Source organism: Arachis duranensis, chromosome 2 (assembly GCF_000817695.3).
Source record: "Arachis duranensis cultivar V14167 chromosome 2, aradu.V14167.gnm2.J7QH, whole genome shotgun sequence".
In the NCBI taxonomy this organism is placed as follows: Eukaryota; Viridiplantae; Streptophyta; class Magnoliopsida; order Fabales; family Fabaceae; genus Arachis; species Arachis duranensis.
Genome location: NC_029773.3, coordinates 47,545 through 59,727, shown reverse-complemented (window position 1 = coordinate 59,727; position 12,183 = coordinate 47,545). Strand labels below are relative to the sequence as shown.

Below are 12,183 nucleotides of genomic sequence, written 5' to 3'. Positions count from 1 at the left end.
TTTAAATTCATTACTTATTCTGTCACTTTAATATCATGTCACTCATTTCTACTCAATTCACCACTGTAGCTTGACTAAATTCATCACCTAACTAAAGTTGCTTGATCCAATCAATCCTCGTGGGATCGACCTCACTCTTGTGAGTTTTATTACTTGATGCGACTCAATATACTTGTCGGTGAGTTTGTGTGAAAATCTAATTTTTCAACATCAAATTTTTTTTGCGCCGTTGTCGGGGATTGATTTAGATCGACAATGTTTAAAATTAATGACTTATAATTTATTGTTAGAATTTAAAATAAATAAAATAATTATAAAAAGTTAGGTGATATTATAAAAAAAAAAGTTGATGCTTAAACGTTGTTTTTTGTTTTCACCATATAGATAGATAGCCACAAACAAATTGGTACAAGTTTATTAATTATAACTAAAGAATGTGTTGATACTACATACTTATTGTGTAGTTGTAGTGTGAATTAATTACAATTACAATTTAGAAAGAGGATCCACACTTTTACGGCAAGGTGATAGAGCAGTATGGTTCCTATTTCCTTGTGTTATTGGAAACCCATTCAATGGCATCAGCCACAGCTCTTTGTCGCTCAGCAATGCTATCATCATCCATTAAGTTAAAAGTGACCGTACTGCCCGCCGCGGCACCAACGACGTCTGTTCCTCGCTCCAGTGGCGGTGACGGCATGTCAATGGGTGCAATTCTATTATTGTTATTCCCATCCTGGCCTACTGGGGTTGTTCCTAGGAAGCTGAGGGCAGTTACAACGTCACTGATTAATGGCCTCACTGATGGTTCTTCATTGAGGCACATGGCTGCTACTGCAACTGCTTGGTGTAATGATCTCATTGGGCAGTTTCCTTCTAGAAGGGGATCTGCTAGTTCTGGGTATCTGCTTGGTTCCTTGAATATTGGATATGCCTGTTTTTGTTTCATTTGAATGAATTTTTTTTTTTGTAAAATTTCATGTCCAAATTGGCGGTAAAATTGCTGTTCATGTTCTTAATGAAGTATAACTAAAAAGTGTTTGCATACTTAGTAGTTTATTTTCTAAAAATTGTTACCCTCCTTATTTTTTCTAGACATTATTAATATCTGCTAACTCAAACTTTGTATTTCTCAAAATCAAAATCATTCTACAACTTCGTTTGCATAGCACAATAATCATACAAGCATCGAACCATTATTCTTTCAATTAAAATCCAACAAAATCCAAAGCTGGTTTAGACTTATTCAGGACTATTAAACATTGAAAAATTAAAATATTATATGGATACTAAAATCAGTTATTAAAATCAAACTATCATGTATTTATGTATAAATATATGTATTTTTAATATATATTTTATATTTTAATATTTAGTTTATATTAATAACTAATTTTAGTATATACTTAATATAATTGTAGTTACTATTTATATTTTGCATTTATTTTCTATATATATCCTTTTTCGGATGTTTAAATAAGAATAATGGAAAAAAAGATATCATTTTATTCTAGAAACAAGACTATTAGAAAAGACAAATTAATAAATAAACCAAAAATCAAATCGATGGTAAACAATTTTCTGTTAAAAGTGACCATTTAACAAACTTATCAAAAACACAAAAAGAATATGAATATGGAAACTCACCCAGGCAACTAGATTTTGCTCCCTTGCTGGTCTAGTATTATCAATGGCTCTCCTTCCGGTGATCAATTCGAGCAACACAACACCGAAACTATAGACATCTGATTTTACTGTAAGCTGCCCAGTTCTTTGATACTCGGGAGCGCAGTATCCATAAGTTCCCATCACTCTTGAAGACACATGAGTCTTGTCCCCTGTCGGTCCAAGCTTTGCGAGTCCAAAATCTGATAATTTTGCATTGAAATCCCTATCGAGCAAAATATTTGAGGATTTTAAGTCACGGTAGATCACTGGTGGATTGGCTTTGTCGTGAAGATATTCTAACCCTTTTGCGGCGTGTAATGCTATTTTCATTCTTTTGAACCAATCTAGAGGCTTTTGTTGTGGAAGAAGATCTGCATGAAATAATTTTATGCTAGAATGTTCGTTATAACTTATAATGGTGTTTTATAAGCCAGTGTATTGTTTTTCTTGTTAAGAAAATATGCAATACTGGAAGAAAATTTTCTTCGTTTCTAAAGTATATTTAATTTGGTTTATAAAAAGTAGTTATAATTGATTCATTTTGTAATGTATGTAACTTTCAATTATTATAAATGGAAATGAATAATTGCAATACATATTAAATGTAACAAGAGCATACAAAAATTTCTCTTGCTACTTGTGACTATACATACAATGCAATAATAGCTAGGGAAATATTGAAATAACAAATTCATTCAGAATTAAATTCCCGTAAAATAATGATTTACTATGTATTTAGTTTTATTAAAAAAATTGATACAAATATTTAATCATATTTTTTTTATAAATTAACAAAAATGTTTAATTCAGTCTACTTAGTTTCTTAAGAGTAAAATTATATGAATAAAGTATGGTATTAGATTACTATAATGAACTGTATCAATGGAAACATTACTATTTATTAAAACATTTTAAAATGTGAACAATAAAAATGAGACGAGGAGAGAATCTTACCGAGAAGATGGTCCTCAAGAGATCCCAATGGCATGTACTCGTATACTAATAGTCTTTGATCTCCATCAGCACAATATCCAATTAGATTCACCAGATTCTCATGGTGTAACAAGCTCAACATTAACACTTCCACAAGGAACTCTCTGTTCCCTTGCAATCCATTCCTGTCAAGTTGCTTTACAGCTACTTCCTGTAGTTAATTAATTTAATAATTAATTTCACAATTAGAAATTAATTTTCTTTTCATATAAAAATACTAAATAAATGAATAGAGATTCACCAGTTTTATTATACTTCTATCATTAGTAAATAAATATTTAATAAAATTTTGAAGTGAAAATATATTCAATATACAAAGAAATAATGATCTTACTTGGTTTGTCTTTTCAAGTCGTCCTCTATAAACCCTACCAAATCCACCTTCCCCAATTAGGCACTCCTGCCTGAAGTTCTTTGTAGTAGCAGCTAATTCGCGGAAAGTGAACGTTTGGGCAGCAATGTTATTGCTCCCTGTGTCTTTGTTTAATGTTTTAGGTTCTGTTTGTTGGCCTCCCCTTGCCTTGTTCTGATAATTATTATTATCTGCACAACATTAAAATGAGTATTATACGGCGCATTGTGATCCTTGTGGTGTTATTTTTTTTGAATGTTTGTAACTAAATTTGAGTTCGTTATGGCTATTATAGTCCATTTTAGCGTTGTGGCCCGTTTTGGTTCTCCTGAAGTTAGTCAAGTTACAACCAAAATTAAGTGGAAACTAGAATCTCACTGTAAATTGCTATATGATGTGGTTGTAGACCGTAGTTTAAAACATGGATTGTGTTTGTACATAGTACAACAACAACAAGTCTCACAATGAAAGATAGGCTACATGGATCAAATGGTTTTGTGCTCTATAATAAAAGATTGTAATAATACTTATAATATAGATTTTTTCTAAAAGCCCTCATCGGAAGAAAATTAGGTAGATGATATGATGATGAAAACATATAACATATAACTTTATTTATGTTAATGTTAACGTCCATTCTAGAAATTCTAATACTACGTCCCTTTTTTATACATGATAATTCAAGGTATCTGTTTGTAATAAAATAAACGAAAAAGTATAATAAATCAGGGAAAGTAACGATAAGAAATGACAATTGTATCATATATATCCATGGTACATCAAAATGAATAAACGTTAGGTTCATACTTTGATGATGATGATGATGTTTGGCTAATTCCTTGAGAGGTTGATGAGGCGTTTCTGCTTTATGGTGTTGATCATTATGATCATTCCTCCTTGACCTCTTTTCTGTCTTCTTTTCATGGCTTGAAAAACATGAAAAGCAACTCATTATTTCTCTAACCTCTATTTGATTCAGATATATAACTCAATCTGGAAAACTTAAACAATGAATATATCAAATTATTTGGATCTCTTTTTAAAATCCTAGACTAGAGATCCATAATAATTGCTAGCTGCCTTTCCTCATCTAAATCTCTGTTCTGACAAAAAAAGGTGCTAAAATTTCAAGTTGATTTAAAAATTGGAGAATGAAGAACTTGAAGATCCTATATAGTTTGGACTGTTGGTTTCTTTATCTTAGAAACCATGTAAAAAAGGAAGCACCAAATTAAAACAAAACAAAACAAACAAAACAGACAAAATAGAAAGGGGATCAATGTATTAAAGGACAACCCGATTGAATAAGTAAAATCCAATTATCAATCAACAATATCTAACTAAATTATGTGTTACCAACGTGGACCTAACAACTTATGTAACAAACTGCACTAAAGATTGAAACGGGGAAACCATGGAAGGAGAAGTGGGTCAGGTCAGGTCAAGCCGGTTGATGCAATTTTATGGTTTTAGCGCATAAAATGGCGATGAATGAGGGAATAAGTTGTGGACTTTGGATATGCATGCAAACTGCTATGGAGAGACAAGAAGAAAGAGAGAGATATGAGAGGATTAGAGGTCATGATTTTTTTGAAAGATTCAACAAAAGATCTCAGTATTTTAAAATTACTTTATGTTAATTTATTAAAAATTGATTTTTCATATTATTCTTTCTCTAAATATAGAATTTTTATAGCTTTTGTGTTAATAGTGTAAATACAAATTAAAATTTAAGTAATTACCTAAATCAGTCCAAGGATTTTAAAAGCCAACATTTTAGTCTCCAAGAAAAATTAATACACAGATCAATCTTCAAGATTTTATTCCGGCAGACAAATCAGTCTCCAATTCATTTTCCGGCAGAGTAATTATCCAGATCAGTTCCTAAGGATTCTAAAAATGGACATTTTAGTCCCAAAAAAAAAATTAATATACAGATCAATCCTCAACGTTTTTCTCCGTCAGATATAATGGTCCTCCATCCAAAAAAATTATTATTATTATTATTATTAATTGCACAATAATCATGTACCATAATTTTTTGTATTTTTTGGACAAAAATAATGATAAATTTATTCATTAAATTCTTATGTATGTATTTCTAATATAAAAAGTATATATATATACAACAAGATAATATCCCAAGGTCCAACTTCGCTTGCTTAGGAACTCTAGATGCTTAGCGAGGTGCCTCTCGACCTGCATCTGAAAATAAACAATATATGTATGGAATAAGAACCGGGATTATTAGCATGGTAAAGGTGCCAACGTACATAATGTATAAGGTCCCGGAAAAGCCAGAGGAAATTCTAGAACTCCGACACTCAAAATAAAACTTAAAGGAATAAGCTAAACCAGAATTTAGGCAAACTATCTATGGTTCTCTAGTTCCGAATCTATCCTTAATTCAAAAATTCACCCTTTCCTTTTCCAACCCTCCAAAACACTGGTGTAACTACCCTCGTCCCTCCTCCGCCAGACAAGGAATCTCTCAGTTGCATAGACATACAACACAGACAAAGAAAGCACGTATAAAATGCAATTCCAGCAGGTAGAATATATAGCAAGTAGGCATAGCTAATCAAATAGGCACACCCAAGTAATGCACATTCAATCAAAATAGACAAATGCACATGATGTATGCCTGCCCTATGGTTGATGAGTCTCATCTATCAGTTATGTAGCCAAACCCGACATGTCCATAGCTAGCCCTGGACAGTCCCTTCGTGTGTGCATCCCCAAGAGTCTATGCATATAATCACAATTATTCGATTAACATCTCATTAGGGGAATTTCCAGGGAGTTAAAGTGCCTGGCCACATCTTACGACTTAGGGTCAACAGAGTATCGAGTGTCAACCTAGAGCAAGTGGTGGTAAGCCACTGCATCTACCCAGGAAATCTCGTATCTCAGATAACAAAAATGCAATAAGACATATAATTCATTTGATCTTAAATCAATCATCATTTATCAATCATTATTCATCAATATTGCTTTATTCTCAAAATTGCCCCATTCATTACTTTCATTATCTCATTAAATCAACTATCCCCTCTTTCAACTCTTTCGATATCAATTCTATCTTCTTCCACTCACTAACCCTTACTTCATAACCTAAATCCTAACTAATAAAGCTTAAACAGAGTCTTCACAGATTTAGAAAATTAGAGGAAAGATTGATAGTTCAAAAATAATGAATTTTCATAAAAAATAGTAGTTTCAGAGGTTTACAGGCTTGCCATGAAAGCCAAACAGTGCAAAATAGAGTTTTTGTGTAAAACAGAGTGTTGTGCGTATGCATTATGCATGTGTATGCACGCACCACCCAAACTACGCACACAATAGCAGACCTTTCCATGCTTGTGCGTACGCATCATAGTGTGCATACGCACACTTGCAAAATCCTCAGTGTAAGACTCAAAATTTTTGAAAAAAATCTTATTATGAGCTGATTTCAAATTTATTTATTTATTAGAGATTTTATTTTTAGAAATTACTTCATATTGAGAATAATTAAATTAAGTTTTGATAATTAAAATGAAAATTTTACTTAATTTTATAATTATTGAATAATTTTCTATATTTAAATTATAAGGCTTAGTACTTATAAAAGAAAAAGAATTTTATAAGATTTAGTTTAAATAATAGAGATTTTGGAATTTAACACTTTAATTAAAATTATCAAAATCCCTATTTACCCAAAAAATTCATAATTTCACATTTTTCCCAAATCCTATACTAACCCTAAAAATAAACCACAAACCCTAGCACCCTTTAACCCTAACCCTTCCACGCTGCCATCCTTCATTCCAAAAAAAAAAGAGAGAGAAAGAAACAAAAGAAAGAAAGGGAGGAACAAAGAGGGTGACATGGAAACAGGTAAGAAAGAAAGAAAGAGAAGGGGGAAATGAGAGAGTAGAGAAAGAGAGATAGAGATCGAGGGAGTGAGGGAACGACGGAGGAGAGCAGAGAAGAAGAGGAGGAGTGTCGAGAAGAAGAGGAGGAGACGCCGCATTCTGCTCCATCGACGTCTTCGTAGAGGTCCTCGCTGGCGTCATCTTCATCGCGTGTCACTACCAGCTGTGCCGTTCCCACCGAGCGGCTGAACATGCCACTCCTCGCCGCCGTCCAGCTCGCGTTGCCTCTGTACCGCCAAGCCGCTGCCGTCGAGGGTCCATGCCAGCATCGTCACCACTAAGTTGCTTCGTCGCTGAGCCTCCACGGTCGCCGCTGCTAAGTCGCCAGGAAGAGGGAAATCATGAAGAGAGAAGGATTTTGTATTCGTTGCCACCATTGGGGGGCAGAACCGTCGCGAAGGAGGTTGAGCTCGTCACTGTCGTGCCTCCACCGCCGCAGGTCCATCACTGTCTCCACTGCCTTCACTGAGGCTGATGTCGTCCTCTACCGTTGTGAGCCTCTTCTCCTGCCGTTCAAGGAGCTATCCTCCGTCGCTGTTGAGCCACACTGTGTAACGACCCAATTTATAGTATGTCATGATCATACTAGAAAGTCAGCGCTACTAACTTGTCTTCCTAATTATTATCTATTATTTATTATATGAGCCTGATTCGTTGTAAAAAGCGTAGTTATTTTGCAAGGTACCTTTTTATTTTGAAAATGTTTGGATTAATAAACAGATAATTCATAATCAATTTACAAATGATAACAGATAAAATGGTTATAAACAACCACACATAAATACATCTCAAATAGTTGACAACATTCAGATATCTAGCCTTTATTTAGAGTAAAGATCTTTATTTAGAACACCCCTAGATATAGCTAGATAATAACTATATACATATATATATATATATAACTTCCCAGGTCTTGACCTATTCAAGATGTCCCTAAGCTGGCACCTAGGCTAGCCTAGACTCTATACTCACATAATCCCTCTAAACTACAACAGCTAACTGGAAAGTACGTTCTATGTCTTCAAAACTCAAGTTAGGTGGAATTTCATCAAAGGCAAAAGTTTGTCTACTTCTCTTCTGCACGATCATACATCGTCAAAGAGCATCTCACTAGTACTTTATTAAGTGGCCACATAACAGCAACATTGTGCGGAGGACTTAAGCTAAAGCTTGTCGATAAACATGGTGTAGGTATTGGCTGGCCTCACGGTATACACATATAAACAGAAAATGAGTCTCGCTCTAGACTCAGAAGACTACCCAGAGCGGGATCCTCTTTGCAAAATAGTCATCAGTAGATTACGGAAGGGTCTGAAGGGGGAAGGGAGATAAGGGATAAGAATTGGGGTGTTCTGAGTAGGGTCAGGATTATTAGTTAAGTTCATTAATTTTGTGTTGTTTAGCAGACAAATAGCAAAATACAGAGAAGTAGTACAGATGATACAGATAAATAGGAAAAATAGAGAAAATAGAAAATAGAACACAAACAGTAGAATACAAGAAAATAAAACACAGACACAAAGAATAGAATATAAACAAACAAAGCATACATTCATTCAACAATCATAACAAAGGAAATGCTCAACAAAGTATGATGCATGTCTAGCCCTAGCGCAAGTAATGAGCTCATTTGTCGGTTATATATCCGCTCCCGACTTTCTCCAGAGTCTTTTGACTAGGTAAGGCTTCCCTGTTGGCAATACCCATAACAAGAGTCCTTTAACTTGCAGGGCAGCACTAGCAACCCACTGCAAGAGTCCTTTGACTTGTAGGGCAGAGCTAGTTAACTTATATCTGTCCAACACAATCACTTTAAGAGTCCTTTGACTTACAAGAGCACATACACACTCACCGTAAGAGTCCTTTGACTTATAGGAGCATATGCTAGTTATGTGTTTTCTCGATACCTTTGTAAGATTCCTCTGACTTACAAAAATAGCATTATAGCTAAGTATCCCAGGGAAGCGCTCTCGGTGGTCGCACCACCACCTATCTGACTGCCTCAATGCAGCAGATGAACACACAAATATCTATAGAGTTGCCTTAATGCAACAAATGACCTTTCAACAGGCCCTCTTCTTGTTTTCTATTCTCTTTATCATATTATTCTTTTCTCTTTGTCTTTTTACTCTGCTCTGATTACTCTTTTCTCTTTATCTCTTTAGTCTACTCTGGTTACTCTGTTTTCTGTATCTCTTTACTTTTCTCTGATTTCTCTGTTTAACGTATGTATTTAAAACTTATGTAAATTTCAGTATATATAGTTAGCCTGTCCCATGTATGAGTTTATTAACTCTATACTGAAATAGTTTAACTTTTCATATTATACCTAACCCTAGCTGCAACTCAAGAACTAACTATGTTGCTCCTAGTTCGTTCACTAATCACCATTTACTTCTGTCATTAAAACTTTACCGACTTTTTTTCGATTTTTATCTTTTCTTCAACTTTTTAAATTAATTTATTCTTAATTTTTGAAAAAGTGCAACAAAGAATAATCAACTATTTATTCTTAATTTGTGAACAAGTATAGCAAAAAAAAAGTCAGCTGTCCGGGTTCTAGGGTTTTTCTACGCTTTTCTAGGATATTCCAGGGTTTTTCTAGGGTTTTCTAGGTTTTTTAGGGTTTTTTAGGGTTTTCTATGCTTTTCTAGGATTTTCTAGGGTTTTTCTAGGGTTTTCTAGGTTTTTTAGGGTTTTTCTAGGGTTTTCTAGGATTTTCTAGGGTTTTTGAGGGTTTTTCTAGGGTTTTCTAGGATTTTCTAGGATTTTTCTAGTATTTTCTAGGGTTTTCAAGGGTTTTTTAGGATTTTCTATGGTTTTTGGGGGTTTTCTAGGATTTACTAGGGTTTTCTAGGGTTTTCTAGGATTGTCTAGGGTTTTCGAGGGTTTTTCTTGGTTTTTCTAGGGTTTTTCTAGGGTTTTTTAGGTTTTTTCTAGTATTTTCTAGGGTTTTCGAGAGTTTTTTATGGTTTTCTATGATTTTCGAGGGTTTTCTAGGATTTTCTAAGGTTTTCTAGGGTTTTTCTAGGGTTTTCTAGGGTTTTTTAGTGTTTTCTAGTGTTTTCTAGGGTTTACTACACTTTTCTAGGATTTTCTAGTATTTTTCTAGGGTTTTCTAGGGTTTTCTAGGTATTTTAGGGTTTTTCTAGGGTTTTCTAGGACTTCCTAGGGTTTTCTAGGGGTTTTTAGGATTTTCTAAGGTTTTCGAGAGGTTTTCTAGGGTTTCCTAAGTTTTTCTAGGATTTTTCTAGGGTTTTTCTAGGATTTTCGAGGGTTTTTTAGGGTTTTTCTAATATTTTCTAGGATTTTCGAGAGTTTTTTATGGTTTTCTATGGTTTTCAAAGGTTTTTCTAGGATTTTCTAGGGTTTTCTATGGTTTTTCTACGATTTTCTACGGTTTTTCTAGGGTTTTTCTAGGGTTTTTCTAAGGTTTTCTAGGATTTTCTACGGTTTTCTACGGTTTTTCTAGGGTTTTCGTGGTTTTTTTAGGGTTTTTCTAGTATTTTCTAGGGTTTTCAAGGGGTTTTTAGGGTTTTCTATGGTTTTCGAGGGTTATCTAGTATTTTCTAGGGTTTTCTAGGGTTTTGTAGTATTTTCTATGGTTTTTGAGGGTTTTTTCTACTGTTTTCTAGGGTTTTCTAGGGTTTTCTAGGTTTTTCTAGGGTTTTTAGAGTTTTCGAGGGTTTTTTAGGGTTTTTCTAGTATTTTCTAGGATTTTTGAGAGTTTTTTATGGTTTTCTATGATTTTCGAGAGTTTTTCTAGGATTTTCTAAGGTTTTCTAGGGTTTTTCTAGGATTTTCTAGAGTTTTCTACGCTTTTCTAGGATTTTCTAGGGTTTTCTACGTTTTTTACGATTTTTCTAGGGTTTTCTAGGATTTTCTAGGATTTTCTAGAGTTTTCTACGCTTTTCTAGGATTTTCTAGGTTTTCTAGGGTTTCCTACGTTTTTTACGATTTTTCTAGGGTTTTCTAGGATTTTCTAGCGTTTTTGAGGGTTTTTCTAGGGTTTTCTAGAATTTTCTAAGGTTTTCTAGGGTTTTTCTACGCTTTCTAGGATTTTCTAGGGTTTTTCTAGGATTTTCTAGAGTTTTCTAGGGATTTTAGGGTTTTCTAGGGTTTTCTATGCTTTTCTAGGATTTTTTAGGGTTTTTCTTAGGTTTTCTAGGAGTTTTTAGGTTTTTTAGGGTTTTTCTAGGATTTTCTAGTATTTTCTAGGGTTTTTGAGGATTTTTCTAGGATCTTCTAGGGTTTTCTAGGGTTTTTGAGGGTTTTTTAGGGTTTTTCTAGTATTTTCTAGAGTTTTCAAGGGTTTTTTAGGGTTTTCTATGGTTTTCAAGGGTTTTCTAGGATTCGCTAGGGTTTTCTAGGATTTTCTAGGATTTTCTAGTGTTTTCGAGGGTTTTTCTAGGATTTTCTACGGTTTGCTAGGATTTTCTACGGTTTTCTACGGTTTTTCTAGGGTTTTCGAGGGTTTTTTAGGGTTTTTCTAGTATTTTCTAGGGTTTTCAAGGGTTCTTTAGGGTTTTCTATGGTTTTCGAGGGTTTTCTAGGATTCTCTAAAATTTTCTAGGGTTTTCTAGGGGTTTCTAGGATTTTCTAGGGTTTTCTAGGGTTTTCTAGGGTTTTCTAGGATTTTCTAGGGTTTCCTAGGATTTTCTAGGGTTCTTTAGGGTTTTCTATGGTTTTCGAGGGTTTTGTAAGATTCTCTAGGGTTTTCTAGGGTTTTCTAGGGTTTTCTAGGATTTTCTAGGGTTTTTCTAGGGTTTTCTAGGGCTTTTTTAGGATTTTCTAGGGTTTTCAAGGATTTTTTAGAATTTTCTATGTTTTTTGAGGGTTTTCTAGGATCTTCTAGGGTTTTCTAGGGTTTTCTAGGATTTTCTAGGGTTTTCTAGGTTTTTCTAGGGTTTTCTAGATTTTTCTAGGGTTTTTCTAGGGTTTTTTAGGGTTTTTCTAGTATTTTCTAGGATTTTCGAGAGTTTTTTATGGTTTTCTATGGTTTTCGAGGGTTTTTCTAGGATTTTCTGAGGTTTTCTAGGGTTTTTCTAGTATTTTCTAGGATTTTCGAGAGTTTTTTATGATTTTCTATGGTTTTTGAGGGTTTTTCTAGGATTTTTTATGGTTTTCTAGGGTTTTTCTAGGGTTTTCTAGGATTTTTATGATTTTCTAGTGTTTTCTAGGGTTTTCTACACTTTTCTAGGATTTTCTAGTATTTTTCTAGGGTTTTCTAGGGTTTTCTAGTTTTTTAGGGTT

The 12,183-nt window shown here is 33.9% G+C and overlaps 1 protein-coding gene across 1 annotated transcript; it reads right to left on the bottom strand.

Annotated features, from left to right (window-relative positions):
• Positions 1-528: 528 nt before the first annotated feature.
• Positions 529-3,965, bottom strand: LOC107460314 (probable serine/threonine-protein kinase PBL25). Its single transcript, XM_016078671.3, has 5 exons — positions 3,821-3,965; positions 2,996-3,204; positions 2,623-2,812; positions 1,648-2,039; positions 529-934 (listed from the first exon to the last, which is right to left on the bottom strand). The coding sequence occupies exons 1-5, from the start codon at positions 3,963-3,965 to the stop codon at positions 545-547; spliced, it is 1,326 nt and encodes a 441-aa protein (XP_015934157.1). The 3' UTR covers positions 529-544.
• Between the last annotated feature and the right edge of the window lie 8,218 nt (positions 3,966-12,183).